The 17,206-nt window shown below is 53.7% G+C and overlaps 1 protein-coding gene across 11 annotated transcripts in view; it reads left to right on the top strand.

The window, feature by feature from the left end:
- LOC101804279 (opioid-binding protein/cell adhesion molecule homolog) overlaps window positions 1–17,206 on the top strand; it is a 324,486-nt gene that overhangs the window by 293,957 nt on the left and 13,323 nt on the right. For all 11 annotated transcript variants that reach the window (XM_038167592.2, XM_038167588.2, XM_038167587.2 and 8 more), the window contains one exon: window positions 8,431–8,663. In XM_038167592.2, coding sequence (XP_038023520.1) covers window positions 8,431–8,663 — 233 coding nt within the window. The remainder of the gene's footprint in view (window positions 1–8,430; window positions 8,664–17,206) is intronic.

Genomic DNA, 17,206 nt, shown 5'->3' with positions numbered 1-17,206 from the left:
ACCGAGGTTGGAAGTCTCTGTGGAGAGGAGCTGGGAGGATGCTCAGCTCGTCTCAAACTCATCTCAAACCTTCCTCAAACCAGTGTCTGTGAGGCCAGTCTCGCCCTTGTCCCGGGCCTGACTTTGGGGACAGGTTGCAGGTATTTAGGTGCCTCTCTGGGCAAGAGAAGGCACCGTGCTGGGCTGCTTGCAAAGCCCACACCACCAGGGCAGGGCAGCCCAGCTGGGGCTCCCTCCAGAAGCATTTTTCCTGGGCTGGCTGCCCGGCTCGCTGCCTTCATTTTCATCTCCATTCGGGAGATCAGGTGTGGCTGCACGCATTGACTTATTCCGATGTTAGCATTTAAGTGCCATCTGCTCTATAAACATCCCCATTGATTTGCTCTATCAAAAGGCCTCCCGCTTTATTTCTTTTGCTGCCGCCTCATATTTTCTTATGAAGATTTCTATTAAGCTAATAACGGCTGTCGGCCCCCGGGGGGCTAAGGCTGACTCTGATCCTCCCTGCTGCGACGGGTGTGCGGACACAACTGGACCGAGCAGCACAGCGGGGTGAGGAGCAAGGGGAATTCGGGGCTGTGGTTAGAGGCTGGTTGTTAGCAGCCCCGCTGTGGTCCACAGGAAGGGTTTCAGCGTCAGGGGAGCGAGCTGGGATGTACTGGGACATACTGGGAAGGAGGTTGCTGAGAGCAACCAGATGCAGGTTTCCTCTGGCTTAGGTGTCAAAACATCATGGATCCGTGTGGCCCCAAAGGCACATTTGTCCCATGAGAAACACAGGCAGGCAGAGCTGGGGGCCATACACACGGTGGGTGCATGGATAACACCTCCTGCTACAGCCCTGGGAAGCTGCCACGGGGCACATTTGCTCAGGAATGATGCCTGGGAGCTCAGCGCCTGCACCTCTGGGTGGTTTCCCACTGCCGTGGCAGCGGACAGAAATATGGTGGCACAGATGTATGGAGAAACGTATCCTATAAACACGAATTGGCAGAGATATCGGCAGAAACAGGTGGAGAAGAGAGAGATGAGTGCTTATTATTTTTATACGTGTTCCAAACAAGAAATTAACTGAGGCACAGAGCATCCCAGGGAACAGCTCGGGACCAGAAGTGACCCCAGGAGTCAGAAATCGGTCTGGTTGTCTTGGCATCCAGTCCTCTTTTTTGCTAAGGAGGGAAGATGTCCAAGCACAGACAAGTGTGCAGGAGGAGATGGGACTTGGTAGAACTCAGGATCAACACTGGAGGTTGGGAAACCCATTTTTTGGGGTGCTCACAGCAGAGGTTTGGTGTCAGCCCTACCTCCAGGCTTTGTGCAGGGCAGGAACGTGATGGGGCCCTGCAAAAAGGGGCCCTGATCCGGAGCTCGTTGGACTTTGTACAAACATTTCTGCAGGCTGCTGGGGGGTTCTGAATCATGGATGTGTTTTCTCATCAGAAACTCACGTTTTGAAGCAGTTGTGGAATCAAACAGGAGCTGGAAGGGAGCGTGCCCAGCGCCCGGCCCCGTCTCACTGATGTTGTCGGGAGGCATTGCTGCGTCTGTTCCTGCAAGTCGAACATAAAAGAAATGAGAAGTGAAAGAAGGGCTTTAGGAATGAGAAGGAAAGCCTAACTCACCTTAAAAGAGCTGACTGCGCTTGCTGGATTTGCTCGATTCGGAGCATTAATTCAGAAAATCCAGTGAAGGGCTTTGGGGAGAAGATGCGGGCACCACGTTCCTCTCTGCTTGTCCCTTCCCCGTGCCAGCAGGATTAGTCTGGGAGCTGTCAGCAGCACAGCTCAGCCCGTGTTGGCATTGGCATCATTGCCAGTGAGCCTGTTGGATGTAAAAGAGTTAAAAAAAAAAAAAAAAAAAAGTTAAAAAAAAAACAGAATGTTGGAATGCCAAAGTGTTGGACGTAATCTGCCTACAGCCCTTCAGACCTGGGGGAGGAAAGGGACTGGAAATTGGTTTGTAGTGGTGGAGATGTGAGGTTTGTGCTCCAGCCATGGGGAGACAGCTTTATTTTGCTGTGTTTGAGGGCTGCTTTAAATTGTCCAATTCAGGCTGGTGTCGAAAAGCATCATTTGAAAGGCATCAACGCCAAGCAGAGCCGTGTATCGTTGAGCAATTAGAGCGAGCTGAGCAGCAGCGGGGCTGTTGCCTGAGGAGTGGGCGCAGACCCCCCCCTAAATCGACGTCGGCTCGAGCCTGGCATCAACCCCAACCTCTGCAGCCCCCCAGGTATCCAAAAGGCTGCACGAAGCCCCGAGGTATGAGCTTGCCGTGGAGAATTGGTGCTGTTTTGTGCGGTTTCACCCCCTCGGGGCCTCGCGGCGAGAGTTAAGTCTTGACTTGTGATGCCTCGCAAAGACAGCTCCCGCCTTCTTCATCATCTTGTTATTATTCTAATGTCTGGGAGCTGCAGTCATGGACCAAAACACCATTAAACTCTCTGAAATGGAGTAACAAGACAGCCCCGGCCCTCGCAGCCTTATTATCTTTGCAGATGGATATTTTATATTTAGCAACCTCTAATGTATCAATTTGGGCTTTGATTTTTCACGGGGAGCAGCTTCTATATCTGGCGCTGGAGAACGGGCAGGCAAAAACGGTGCCGCGGGGGAACCGGAGGAGAAAAAACCTCCCCGGCCAGCCCAGCCACACGGCATCCCAGCCGGGATGGAGAGGAGGGTCCCGAAGGATGCTGGAGGACAGGGGGGGTCTGCTAAGGGGGGAGGATTTGTGGTGGTCCTCAGCTCGTCTGAGAGCGCCTGGGGAATCCCAGCAGCACTGTAGTGTTGGGCCAGGCGATTAATTAAACTCTCAGAAATTGAGAGCTGGCAGTGCAGGGCTTTGTGGGAGGCATGGGGCTGGCTGGTATGTGGAGCAGAGGGAGGAGGAAGGGAGGTTGTGGGAAAAAAAGGAGAAGAAATGGAAGTTGAGGCTGGCCACGGGGATGTGGCTGGGACGTGCGCTATGGAAATTGCTGTTGCTGCGTCCTTGCCAGAAGAGGAGCTGTGCCTTGGAGGTTCCTGCACTGGGCAGGATTGTGTTGGCCCTAAAAGAGGAGTTTGGGTCTAGTTGGAAGGAGCAGGGTTTCGCCTAGCAGGAAGGACAGGGACACACAACCCGAGTCTGGGACCCTGGAAGGGGTCTGCGCATCCCAAAGGGGGTGGGCAGAAGGGAAACCACAGATAGCCCAGCCAGGAAGAAGGGTGCCAGCAGAAGGAGCTGGGAAATAAGACGAAGATCCTCCCGCCTCTGCCCTGAGAATAAATATCAGGATGACAGTGACGGAAGCCCAGCCGCCGCGGTCCTGCCCTCGGGGAGTTATTGTGCGAGACCCGCCGTCACACGCCGCAGATGCCATTGTACCCGCGGCTAATTTGACGCTTTACATTGTTGGGAGAGGATTAGAGGAGCTGCGTGTTTTGATGGCCTGTTTCTAATTTGCATATTTAACGAAGCGGGAGCTCAGCCAGGTTCTGTTCTTTTGTGTTTACTTCTGAGGAGCTGTGTTTATTTCCGATGATTACAAATAAATCTCCTCTGCCTTTGCTCCAGCCGCCTGGAATAAAAGGCATTCAGAGCCTGTTAGCTCTGTAGCTGGAGCAGCACTGGAAAAAGAAGGAAAAATCCCAGCAGGATTCCCCTGCAAACATAACCAACAATTGCTTCTCAAAGCCAGAGGTGCCTCGGAGCTTGCTCTGCCCCTCAGACAGGTGCTTTTTGGCTGGAAGCCTCCCGTGCCAAAGCACCGTGCCATCACTGCCGAGGGGCTTTGACACCCACATGGGGGCTGCGAACCTTCAAGAGCCTTCCTGACCCCTCCATGTCTGGGTATCACAATAATATGGGCACCCCGTGTCCCTGCAGTGGGTGCCAAAGCCTCCTGCACCCTGGTGTGAAACTGGGGCAAGCTCTGCCCGTGGACCCCCAGGCTGTGCTCCTGTCCCCAGGACAGGGTCCTCTGCGCTGGTGTGGCTCTGAGTCACTTCTCCCTTGCTCCCGATCTGGGTCAGATATTTTAGCTTCTGAAAACTGGGTCAGCTGGCGACTTTGCGACTGGTTTTGGCATCTCCATTTGTCATTCTGAAGAGACACGCTGCCTACAGGAGTGAAAAATGGTTTGGGGCTGAAGGACTGTAAAAGTATTTAAAAGTATGGATCTGTTTGTTTGCATAAGGAAGCGGGAGGGTTGCAGGTCGATCCGGAGCTGAGCATCTCCCCTGAGGCTCTGGCTCTTCCTGCAGCCACGCTCTGCAGGTGCAAAAAGATTTTCTGGGCTGCTCAGGATGCTCAGCACCGTTATGTGGGTCCCAAGCATCCCATCCCTCGGGAAACTAGTACCAAAAAGCCTCGTGCTGTCCCTGGCGCGTTATTTCCCTCCCCGCAGCGCAGGGGTGAGGACAGCCCTGGCTCCACTCCGCTCAGCTCCAGGCTTGGTCCTGGTGCTTGGCCAAGCCACTGCTGCAGGTAAAGCCCGAGATCTGGAAAGAGAAAGGCTGGGAAGGAAGACAGCGGGTGTTATTTCACGTCCCGTGCATGGGAAAAGTGCTGTCAGTGTCATTAATGAGGCTGGGCAGGCGCCTGCCGTGGGAGCAACGCGGGGGTCCCCGCTAATAGGTGCGGGAGGAGGGGGACGGTCACACAGTGCTGCCAAACACAAAGGCCAAGCTCGCGGAGTTATTTGTATTGTTGACACTAAGTGAAATAATTCCTCAGAAAACTTCAAAATTAGCATTTATGGATGAGGAATGGGTGCAATTAGAGGGGAAGCAGCGGCGCGCCGGTGCCCCCAGCTCCCTCCTTCATGCATCTTCCCACGCTGCTGTGTTTGGGTTCACCGCCCTTGTCTCTCATGGGGTGCTGGCATCAGTACGGCCTCTTCGGTCCCTCTGAAGAGCAAGGGGATAAATACGGGGCCAGGGAGATGTCACCTGCCAGAGGACACATTTGTCAGGGGGAGCACGGGGAGGAACGGAGCTCGGGCAAAGCACAGCATCCAGGTCTCGCCCTCGCTCCTCACCGAGCTGGTCTGGTGGAGGGAGGACACAGTGGGAGGCAGCTGAAATGCTGCGGGCTCTGAGAGGTCTCTGCTCGGAGGAAACGAGGAGCTGAGTGGGGTGGACATGGAGCAGGTGGGGTGGGGGGCACTGCATGAAGAAGGGCTGCCAGGGGAAGCTGGGACAAGGCAGGTCCAGAGAGGTAAGGCTTTGGGCTGATGCTTGCGTCTCCATCCTGAGCTATTTCCCCTGCCTCTCTGATGTTTTTTTTTCTCCAGGTGAACCAAGGAGACAGGAAGGGGTTATTTCCCTCCTGCCTGACACATCCTTTATTTTCTTTTGTCCCTTCCGGACTCGTAACGGAGCGATTCTTCTGGAGATGGATATGGTGCCTCCAGGAGACTGTTAATGTGGGTTTGTCTTTGTTCTTAATTAGATCCCTTCAAGGGAAAACCTCCTGGCCTGCTTTATTATCCAGCTTTGTCAGAGCTTGTCTGCTTTATCTAAACACTTTGAAGAAGTCTCTTTACCTGTTTGCTTACCGGAGACATTATCATAATCCTGGTCAATTGGAAATAGGTAGCAAAGACGGCTCAGCAGAGAGGGAGTGCTGGCAGCTTAGCAGCTAATGGATATCGCTTTCAGAGCCTGGGAGAGAAGTTGGCAGGGCACTCCTCGTGTCGGGGTATTTATCGGCGTGTGCCTCTGAAGTGCTGATTTCCAGGGCCCAGGAAATCTTGGGGTGGGAAGGAGAGAAGGGAAAGGCAGGCTCTCAGGGCCAGCCTACGTTTTTTCTGCTGGCTCTGATGGGTCACCAAGAGGGCATGGAGAGCTCCCCAAGGGTGTTTTTTTTGGGGGTCCAACCCCATCTGCAGTTGCAGAGCAGAAAGGATCTGCTCCTACCTGAGCTACTAAGCAGCAGCGACTGAAGAGAGGGCTAGAGGAATGGGGAAAAGGGGCTTTTGTCTCATTGCTCTCAGCACAACTTTGCTCAGAGGTGTTCCCAAGCCCATCGCCGCGTTGAGCATCCCCAGCAGCGCACCAAAGGCACCCCGCGTGCCTCCTCCTGTCTCTGGAGGTGCTGCTGTATCTGTGGCATGCTCTCGTGCTCCAGCCCTTGTAGAAATGCACGTTTTGGTAATTTCTGATGAAATCTGGATGGCTTTCCTGAGCTCTCTTTTCTTTGGAGAGCAAGCCCAGCCCTTTCCGTGGTAGACCTGTGTGCATCGCAGGTGCCAAATGTCGCACTCCAAGGCAGAGAGGCTTGGTGGGGGTGGTCCCTGCCTTCACTGAAGCATGAGGGCTTCCCTCTCCTGTTTACTATGATTTTTTTTTTTTAAGAGCAATCCAATTCATCATGTATTATAGGCAAGGGAGGGGGATGCCATCCTCACTCTTCCCCATAGGAGCACATCTGCCTGTGTTACGGGACTCACCGTGGACTCATGCAGGTGTGGTTTCAAGCCTGAAATGCCAGAATTAGCTGCAAAACAAGCAGCCCCTGCTGCCAGGGGGCTCCTACCAGCCCCAAACACCCCCAGAAAGTGTGAGCCGAGGCCGGGCAGTGGTGTTTGAACATTCCCAGAGACGGCACGAGCGCGTCTTCCCTGTCACTTCAAACCCTAGTCCTTGTACTTCACCCCTAATGAGGGGACCCGGGAGTACCTCGGAGGGCTTTAGTCTGGATATTTATACGAGCACAGACATGCAAGTTGTCTGTTTTACATATTACTGCCCTGATTTTTCAGTGCACGCAATGAATAATTTACAGAAACCGTGTGTAAGTATCTCTTTATTATTCATTATAATGAAGTGAGACAGCAGTAATAGTCCACTAGACTGAAATCCCCTAGGGCTGAACTTAACTAGGCTGCGCTTAGCTCTCCCCCAGTTAATTTGAGTGGAGGGAGGGCTCCGTTTCCCAAAAAGGCCGGTGCTGTACGCTTGGCACGAGGCCACCTTGCTGAGCAAGAATGGGCTCAGCTCCACGCGGTGCACCCAGGACGCCGGCCCCAAAATGTGAATTCCTGCCAGGGGGGATGGCACGAGGGTGCTCCATGTCCAGGCAGGCTCCAGGAGGGTTGGTCGTAGCGTGGCACAGCCTCAGGACCCTCGGGCTTTCCAGGAATCCACGTGCAATGTGGCTTGTGTGGAGGTACAGCTCCTGCAAGGGGAAAATGCCTTATTTACAGGAGGATGTATTGCTCGTGCCTCCGAACCGAGCCTCCAGGAGGACCCTGAAACATGCCAAGTGCCTCCCCTCTGCTCTGCCCGATTAATACCCTGCGTCGAGCTGATTAACAATCTGCGTGGGGCTGATGCTTGTCAGGCCCGGCATGGGAGGCATATAGCACCCCGAACCTCTGTGTGAGATGTTGATGGCGATGAGGGCAGCCCCCCTGCCTGCCTCCAAATTTACAGACGCGCAGAGAGGGACCTGTGGGAGCTGTTCGGCTCACTTCAGGTGCCTTTCCCTAAGATCTCGGCTGCACAAAGCTGCAGCCGCCAGCACGAGCTTGTGCCTAGGGTTGTTTTTCTGGTTTGCTCTCACACCAAGAGAAAGCTCTTCGGCTGCGGTCCTTGGGTGGGAAAAGCAAAGCTCCCGAGAAATGTTCAGCTCTTAATTTAGCCAAATGCACGGTGGTTTGGCTGCGGGTACTGCGGAGGCAGCGAAGGCCAGAAGTAAATAGATCGAGAAAATCTATCAAATGGAATGAAAAAGCCATGTTCTTCGGGAACATTTTAATTCCACTTTTTTTTTTTTTTTTTCCCTCTGTTCTTTGCCAAGCGTAAGTCAGCGCCACGGACTGGAGCTCCCCAGCCTTCACGCGTCTCGTGGTGGGAGCAGGGAGGGAGGGAGCCAGGCAGGAAATAAATAATTGAAATGACTGTGTTGTGTTTTCAAGGCACTTGTAGGATTTACAGCTGCTTATCCAAATGTTCCCTTCTCTTCCTGCGTGCTGGCTCGCCGTCTCTGGCTGTTTCTCTCCTTCCTCTCTCCCTGCACGTGTGCGTGGCCCCTCTCCCCCGCCGCGGCGGTGTATATCACACCGGGATGGCTCGAGGGCTGTGCTGACAAGCCAAACTGTCAGCAAATTTTACAGCTTCATCTGAAATCCTCGGCGAGCAGGGGGTGCAGGAAGTCTTTGCGGTGCGCGGAGGTCAAACATAATGGGTTTTTCATCTGCGCCTCCCCAGAGCCATGGCAAAAATAAAATAAAATAAAGGGAACTTGCTGGTTCTGTGAGATGTCTGGGGATGGGGGATGCGTGGTGCTGGCGTGGTGGGCATGGTGTGAATTGGGCACATGGGGTTCTTGCTGGATATCAGGGTCAGGGAGCTGGTGGTGCAGCTCCCATCCCACACATTTTTGGAGCTGGGATGCTCTCCGTGCACGCTGGACCAGGTTGGTGACCCTCCTGCTCTTCCTTCGCAGGTGTACCGTGGATGACAGGGTGACGCGGGTGGCGTGGTTGAACCGCAGCACCATCCTGTACGCTGGCAATGACAAGTGGTCTATAGACAACCGCGTGGTCATCCTCTCCAACACCAAGACTCAATACAGCATCAAGATCCACAACGTGGACGTGTACGATGAGGGCCCCTACACCTGCTCCGTGCAGACAGACAATCACCCCAAGACATCACGAGTCCACCTCATCGTGCAAGGTGAGTCGTAACGTTCATGCTGCTGTTGTTCAGCCAAGCAGGAGGGTGTCCAGGCTGGCTAAGGGCTTGGAGACCCTCTTGTGGTGAAGATTTAGGGATCAGACCAGCATCCGTTGCTTTGGGTGGTGAATAGTTGGGGGACAAGGATCGGGACAAGTGTTCACTATACAAGGCGAGATGGAGTCGTGCTTCTGCACCTTGCTGTGTTGTACGGTTGTGACATGGGGAGGAGAACAGCTGGAAACTGAACTTGGGGCTGGCTCCCTCCTTCTCCTGCTCCTGTGCCCATCCCTGCTGTGCACACGAGCCGTGGCCGCTGCTCGGGTCACTGCAGCGGGGATTTGTTAGCAGGAGAGCCGAAGGCAACTGCACCAGGCTGCAGGAAGGAAAGCAGATTGTGTGAGCGTGTGGAAGTCGTTGCAGGGCTGCAAAGAGCTTTTGGCACAGGGCTTCGTAGGGGGGCGTGTTGGCATAGCAGCTGCTGTTGGGTTGAAAAGCAGCATCCCCGAGTCTCTTCTGATGGGGAGGATCTCGCTGCTGGCAGATCAGAGGTGCCCATGGCAGTGTGGGCTGCAAAGAGCCTTTCTGAGAGCCTTTTTTGCACTGGTTATTGCCTGACCTTGGTCAGCTGCTTGGCCCCCCACCCTCCAGCATGAATCCCTCTTCCCCAAACCCTCCTGCCTGGAAATGCTCCCTATGGAAGCAGACCAAGCACTACCCTGGCACAAGCAGTGGGTGCACCCTTAGGATATCGGTGTAGGGGATCCAAACTGTGTTTACCCACCAGCAAGGTGACCCCATGGGGTGGTGGGGCTGGCCTGGCCGTGAGCATCACCAGGACATTTCCTGGGGGGCTCCGTTGCTGGAGGTCTCTGCTCGGCACCCCAGCTCCATGGGGTGGTGCCTCCGATCCCAGCTCCTTTGCACCAGCTATCGGCTTTTGTCCGGTCTGTAGATTAATTTTTCAGAGTTAGTGTTAGTTCAGGTTAGATAAAGATAATGAAAGTTTCCTAATCCTCTTAAAGAAGATTTATCTGGCTGAGTAGAAAGCTCTCGGAATACAATAAAGCGTGTATAAAACCAGGACCTAATCTTTCCTTTAATTTCAAACAGCTGATGGGTATTGATTTTGCAATGAGCAAATCTGAAAAATTTCTCAGCCTCAACATGTGTCTGAGAAGCCTCCAACACGGATATGTATATATTTATGTATCCTTCTCATTTGGAAGAGGCACGGTTCGATTACAGCCACTGATCAAAGCAGGGAAAACCTCCCTCAGCCTGTCAGCTCCCCACGAGGTGCGGGCAGGCGTGGGAGACGGTGACGTTGGGCATCTTGCTGCTTGCACGGGCTGCTCTGGGCTGGTTTCCCTGCCAAATCCCCATGGGATTTAGTGGTGGGGCTCTGTGCAGGTGATGCTGGAGCAGAACGGGGAGGGCTTGGCTTGGGAAGAGGGGAGCAGAGCACGGAGCATCCCCTCCACCCCTCGGTGATTTACGCAGGAGCCGTCCATCTTCCAAGTTTAATCGGTTTATTCTGTCTGCTCTCTAATCATGCTAATCCATCCAGTCAACACCTGTGAAGTACCTGAATGCTTTCTGCCTAATGAAATTACACCAGCCGGCAGCTCCGTGCAACCCAACAGCCCCTCGCCCTGCGGAGGAGGACGGGTCGAGCTGGGATGGGTGGGTTTGTGCTGACCCACAGGTGCCCAAGAAACCCCTCTCCCTGGCTCCCACCAAGCCGCAGTTGTTTCCCCAAGGATTTTGGTGGAGCTGGGTGATAGCAATTGCACCATGAACCACCCAGGGAGCTCCATCAAGGCAGAGCTGGTGCAGCACGTGGGGATGCAGCAGAGGCTGCAAGGAGCATGTTAGCACGAGAGCAAGAGCGATTGCATCTCCTCCTCTTCATGCTCCAGCTCGTAATAAATCTCCGGCACCTAACGCCCAATATCTTGCCTAGTAAAATCCCCGTGCGATTATCTTATCTCATTAAAGCAAGGCCAAAAATCCTTTTATTCCACAAAGACACCGGTGCCAAGAGCCGCAGCAGCGAGGAGCGGAGGGGAGCAGAGGGAGCGCAGGCTGCAGTGCCGCCGTTCCCCGGCCTTGGAAAGGGGAAGGCGAGGGACAGTTTGCATCCAAAGCAACTGTCTGGTAGCAAGGCTCAAAGCACACAATTTGCCTCATTTGTTCTGCCAAGAAAATCCATCTGTAGATCCCTCCATGCTGTCCCGTGGACAGGGTGGCAAGGGAAGCAAATCCTGCTCTGTTCCAGCTTTGGCTCCAGCAGCACCGCTCAGCGCTGCTTTGTGGTGGCTCAGAGCGAGAGGCACTGCCGAGCAAGACAGGAGCTGAGGGAGAACAGCACAGCCCTTCACTCAGGGAGCAGTTTTCATGCACGCAGGCCATGCACTTTCCTGGGATGAGCCCCAATTCTGTCCGAGCTCTCCTGGCACTAAATACGTGCGCCAAGCTCGGGACCCTCCTCTGCAGAGGAGGCAGCCGTCCCGGCGGCACTCCCCGCACGAGCAGGCAGTGATGCCCAGTTAGCATCCGTGTTCAGGTCAATTAATTTATATTTGTATTTTGCAAAACTAAAAGTTGCCCAGATAGATTATTGATTCTTTGTCCCTGTGTTCAATTTGGTTTTAATTGCGCTACTGCAGGGCCAAACCTTCCCTCCTAGCAACCCGGCAATAAATCTGCCAGTGAGTCACAATCAACAGTAAATGTGTCTCTTCGTGTCATTATTAATATGTCTCTTGGATTGGTTCATTACAGCAGTTAACAGTGGTTTATAAGAGCGGAGATGGCGGGCGGCCAGAGAGCTTTTTTCTCTCCCCTTGTATTTTTTCCCGGCGACTCCCCATGACGACAGGACGGATGCTTGCAGGCATCTGAGCAGCATTTTGGCGTGTCAGCCTATGGTGGGGAGAGTCCTGAACATGGAGAGATTGGGATTTTGTGTAGTGCAAGGAGAGTGTGAGCTGCCTGATCCTGCTTTCATCATGAAGAGCCTGACCGGGGGATGCTGTGGGGCCAGGGGCTCCCACACTGCTCCTTCTGTCCCTGGTGAAAGGGAAACCAACTGGACCTCCAGGGGGTGAATTGAGGGGAGCCTGCACAGCAGAGCAGCTTTACTGGCACTAACGGCACCAAAGGAGCTCTAATTTCTCTGTCAGAGCAATTAGTGGAAGGCAAAGCCTGTTGCTTGCACTGAGCTGGTGATGAATGCAGCCGGGCACTGTGACTTTTGGGGAGAGGAGTGAAGGCAGGGTCCGCTGGAGCACAGGGACGGGTGCCCAGGACCTCAGGGACACTTCTTGTCCCCAAATGTGACCTCTTGGAAAGCCACCGCCTGTCCTCAGAGGTGCAGTGAGCCAGGAGGCTGCACCACGTCGCACTGCAACATCGCCATGGTGCCAGCAGTGCAGGCACGGCATAGCCAAAGCCCCTTGACCCGGGCTGTTGCAAGAGCCAGGATGTGTTTCAGGCCTGAATGCGGAGCTGAGGGTCAGTGCTTTGGAAGAGGCCGTGGGTGTTAAAGAGCAAGGCTGGCATCCTTCTGGCAGCAGAGGATGAGGAAGGGAGGGAGGGAAGGCAGCAAAACGCAGGCAGCAGCGGGGCGAGCGCTGCGGCAGAGAGAGCTGAGCAGAGCGGAGAGGGCAGGGAGGATGAGCAGAGGAGGTAGGAGGAGGTAATGAGAAATGGGATGGAGGGAACGAGAGCAAGCCTTTCCCGAGCATAATAAATGGTTAATCAAGAAGTTAGAGTGATGCTGCAGAGCCAGGCACGGTCAGGCGGTACCACTGATGCAGCATCCTGCAGGCTTGGTGGGGGACTTTTCTTCTGTGGCTTTGCATCGGGTCTGGAGAAATGTGGGATAGTGTTTGGGCTGACAAGAGGCGCTGGTGGGACTTTGTAGATATCTGCTAACAAGGAATAGTTCCCAATTTGCAAGTATTTCTGAAAAATCTGCTGGCTGACACCGCCGTGCCTGTGTGCCGAAGCGGTTCCGCACGGCGCGGCGCTGCTTTGGGATCAGAGCACAGCAGTGACCATCAATACTGTCCACCCCTACCAAACTGTGGTCGTTGGTATTCCTCAGATGTCCTCTATTTCTGATTTATTTAGAGAACCCTCCTCTGTACTGCCTTAATCCCACTCACCATAGATTTTTCATTAAAGCCTCTCCCGGCTGTCGGCATCGTTACTGTTAGTTTCTGGTCGGTGCAATCCATTTTCCTGTCGGTGTTTCGCTGCTTTCCTCTCCCCACGAGCCGGGGTGGGTTTTGGAGGACCATGGCCTCTGCTCGTGGTAGCAAAGTGCCGTTGGGTGTCACTTGGCAGCAGGTACCTGCCAGATCTGCTTACCCCGAATCGTTCCCGTCTCACTTGTCGCATCCTCCGCCTCTCGGAGTGGCACCGAGGCGGCTGCAGCTCTTCAGCAAGCATCTCTAAAGCAAATTGAGTCTTTATTTTTCCCTTCTTCCTGATAACAACTGACTTCTCGAGTCTCTGAAAGGGCAACCCCCCCCCCACCGGCCTCACGCCGTTCTCCCCTAAGACAGGCTGTGCTGCGGGGCCCCCCCGCCACCGCCAATTGCACAACCGCTGCTTTTAAACTTGCTTTTATCCTGCTACCTTTGATATCCAGGCAGGAGCCGAGACTGTGATACTTATTAAAACCTTACCGGGAGGCTGTACAGTGCATAACAAGGCAAGAGGAGCAGCTCAGCCTTCTTCAGTCGTAGGAAAGACCTGATAATGTGCTGTAAATGCAGAAAGTGCTTCACACGAGTGTCAGGAGTGTTGCTTATTATGAGGAGAGTTTGGCGGAGGGGTGTGCACGTGGTGCTCGGCAGCTGCGGCTCAGCCTGGAGAAAGGAAGGGCTGGGAGCGAGCAGCAGCAGCGCAAGATGTGGCCACGGAAAAGGCTCCTGTGTTCGGGAGCCTTCTTGGGATGCTTGCTCCTTATGGGGTTATTTTTTGTTTAAAAAATAATAATGAGGAAAAGAGGAGAGGGGTGAGGTGCCTGCAGTCTGGACACATTTGGAGAGGAGGTTTGGGCATTCCTCTGGCTGGGGGTGCAGGTGGAGTTGGTCCATGTGGAGCTTCCAAAATCTCCAGTGGGGGATGAAGAGCAGCCCGTCTGGGTGGGCAATGCCCAGATGTTGTTGTCAGATGCCACAAAGGGTCCTGTCACCGTATTTAGTGGGGCCGGGACGGCAAAGTATGTCTGGGATTGAGGGTTTGCAAGGAACAGGAAGGAGGCTTGGATCACGCTGGTGTCACTGTCTCGCTGGATGAAGCATGGTGTAAAAGCAAGGTTGGGGACCACACAGCGACAGGCGGAGGAGGCTCCTTGCTTGCTTTTTCTCCCTTCTTGGTGTTGAAACTGCTCATCAGGTGGGCTGGCAAATGGGCCAGCAAAGTTTGGACACACTCTGTATCCGAGCGCATCTTCCTCTTCACTGCTCCTCGGGGTCTAATTAGGTGTTTTCTTGATGACTCTGTTTGGAGGATAGGCTCCGGCTAACCCTGACTGCACCGGGTTAATCGTCCCGGTGGGGAAAAGCGAAACGGTGATTTTAAGCAGAAAACTCTCCTGTAGTTGGGCTTCGTAGCAGTGGGGATGGAGTGCAGGAAAATAAAGAGAAAATCAAAGGGCTTTTAAGAGGAAAAGGGAAAAAAAAATCACTTAGACTGGAAAGAACTCTTCCCAGCAGGAGCAGAAGCCAAGAACACATAATGTCCGTGGCGGTTAAACTAATGTTTCACATTTCCTTCTCCGGGGGTATTTGCTCAGGTGGGGGTGGGGATGGAAAGGGCCCCAACCGGTCGCCGAGCAGTTTATTGAGCTGCTCGCTGGATGGCACAAGAGGGGAAAAAACGAACCACGAGCGACTGCAGAGGAAAAATCAATTAGTGCAGGCACCGGTAGAAAGAAGGAGGGGGAGATGCTGGAGAGAAAAGAGGGTTTTTATCATTCCAGGGCAGGGAACCTTTAAAAACTGCTGTGTAAAGAAGTGAAAACCTTTGTAAGTGGCCAAAAACCTGGAGTGGTTCTCATGTGTGGCATCGCATTGCTGGAGGCAGGGGATGCAGAGAGGGGTGGTGGTGGGGGAGCAGAGAGGGGTAATTCAGAGGTGCTCTGTAAGGTGTCATTGCAGAGGGGAGATGCGTGCTTTTTCCCCAATTATGGGGCACGAAGAGCCTCTTTTGGTGTTCCCAGATCAGAAGAGCTCACATCTTGGAGCCGAGAGCGTTTCTTGAGACAGGGAGGCGTCACCTGTCACAGCACGGTGACATTCAGCCTTCAAGGAGAGCACTGGAGGCTTGCCCTGGGGTTTTCCATTTGCACTATTTCCATATGTTTACCTAAACGGAGCCCGTGGGTGTAATCACACAGTGCTCGCGGGCTGGGGGTTGTGGTGCTGCAAGCAGCAGGGTCTGGTCACTGCTGGCACCGAGCTGGGCTGGCCAGGGAAGTGGCAGCAGGAATGGAAAGGGGATGGAGAGGGGTTCCTCGGGATGGAAATGAGTGGGGAAAGGACCGAGGCTTACATCCTGCAAAGGGGAAATAAGAGGCTACAAAGGAGCAATGGCTTCCCAAGTCATCGTCCCTTCCTCCCTGGAGAAATGGAGAATGGGCAAAAGCACAAGGACGCAAAACGCAGGAGATGCGGCAGGCACTGGAATTCAAAGCCAAGGAGAGCCTGGAGAAAAGCAGGAAGGAATAGCAATGAATGGAGAGCAAGGCAACTGGAGGGGAGAGAGAAGAAGAGAAGAAAAGCCCAGAGACTTGTACAACAAAGAGAAGAACGAAACGTGCACACACACCCAGCATCAAAAGATCAGGAGGCAGCAAAAGAGAAAAATGAAAGAATAATGAAGGAGCCCGGGCACAAAGAGGGGGGTGGTCTTGAAAGAGAAAGAGCTGGGCTTGCAGGAAGAGAACAGCACCTGCTGCCACGGTGGCAAAGGAGGCTTTGTGAAGGAAAATGGGATTGCTGAAGAGCTGGAGGCACTGTGAGGTGCCATGGCATGGCAAAGAAGGGCAGCAGGGCCCCTTGCCCTGGTGGGGTCCGAGCAGTGACCTCCCAAATGGAGCTGCTGGTGGTGACCAAGCTCCCTGGCCAAGGGAGGAGCTGTGGCTCGGTGGGAACAGAGCTCTTTGGTGGAGCCAGGCAAGAGTTTGATGGGCACGTGCTGGTGAAGGAGAGCACGGTCTGCTGGGGAGTGCTGTGGGTTGTGCGTGCCCGTGAGAGCAACACCAGTGATATGGGAGAAGTTTGGGGAGGTGCAGAGCTCCAAAAAAAGAGTCCAAAAAGCGTCAGAACAGCTAGAGCACCACCAGAGACATGGGAAATATGGATGGGTTAGGTCTTGTTCAGTTGCATTAAGGACACTCGTGACCTTAATTAAGGAATTAGGGAGACTGGTGAGGATGGGAAAGCTCTCACGTGTCCAGTGTGCGCACGGCTGTCTGTGTGAGATGAAGGGCAGCATGGTCGGTACAGGGAGCAACTGAAGGGTTACTGGAAGATGCTGAATGCTGGAGATTTGATGTCGCAGTGGCACGTGCCAGGAACCTGGGGCTTTCATGTTCCTGCTGTACATCGTGAAGGGAGAGCAGAGCATCCTCGGAGCGGCTGGGATAAAGCGCTAGCCCAAAATCTAACGGGGTGTATGGAGGAGGACACGACTTTCAGCTGTAGGAAGTGATGGGGAGCATCTCCTGACTCCTCTTCTCGAGGAAAAAGTCCCCAAAAGCAGCTGGCAGCGGGCGGGTCAGTGCAGCAGGCATTGGGAGCCGATGGAACAAAAGAGCGGCGGCAGCTGGATTAATTACCGCAAAAAGTAGAAACGGCAAAGTGGGGGCGAGAACGGGAGAAGTTGTTTCCTCATTATATCCCCAAACAGAAAGAACGTTTTTATCGCACGCACAAATAGCTCCCTGGGAAGCACTTTCACTTCCTAATTGTTCATAAATTTACTGACAGGTGGTTACACAGTAGGTATACCACTCGGAGTTTCAGTTTTATTGCTTTCACTGTCTCAACGCAAAAACCTAGAGAAAAAGGGGTGCGCAGGTGGGAGATGTAGCCCAGCAAAGGCAGCTAGATGCTTGTGCTTAATTTTCCAATTTCTTGTTCACGTGAGTTCCTTGGCATGTCCAGATTTTGGTTTTGCTCTGATTTAAGGGTTTTTTGTTGGTTTGTTTATCCTAATTCTTTGAAATGTGGTTGTGGCCTGAGGGTGTCGTGGTCCAGCCCTGCATGGTGCTGCTGGTTTCCAAATCCTCCAAAACGGGGACAGAAAGGGCCACACGGTGCCACGGGAAGGGTCTGACACACCTGGAGATGGAGAATGTGCCACGTAGTGCTCCCAGGCATCTGTAGGAAGGTGGCTGTGGTCAGTTTTCCTTTTTCCCCCTCCCTTTGGCTGCGCTCAGATCGCTCTGAGTGTGAAATACCTCATCTCCGTTGTGAGATAATTTGTCTGAAATGTTACGGGTTATGATGCTTGCCCAG

This window comes from Anas platyrhynchos, chromosome 25 (assembly GCF_047663525.1).
Source record: "Anas platyrhynchos isolate ZD024472 breed Pekin duck chromosome 25, IASCAAS_PekinDuck_T2T, whole genome shotgun sequence".
Lineage (NCBI taxonomy): Eukaryota > Metazoa > Chordata > Aves > Anseriformes > Anatidae > Anas > Anas platyrhynchos.
Note: the sequence above shows the minus strand (reverse complement) of the source record. Positions and strands in the feature narration are given on the sequence as shown.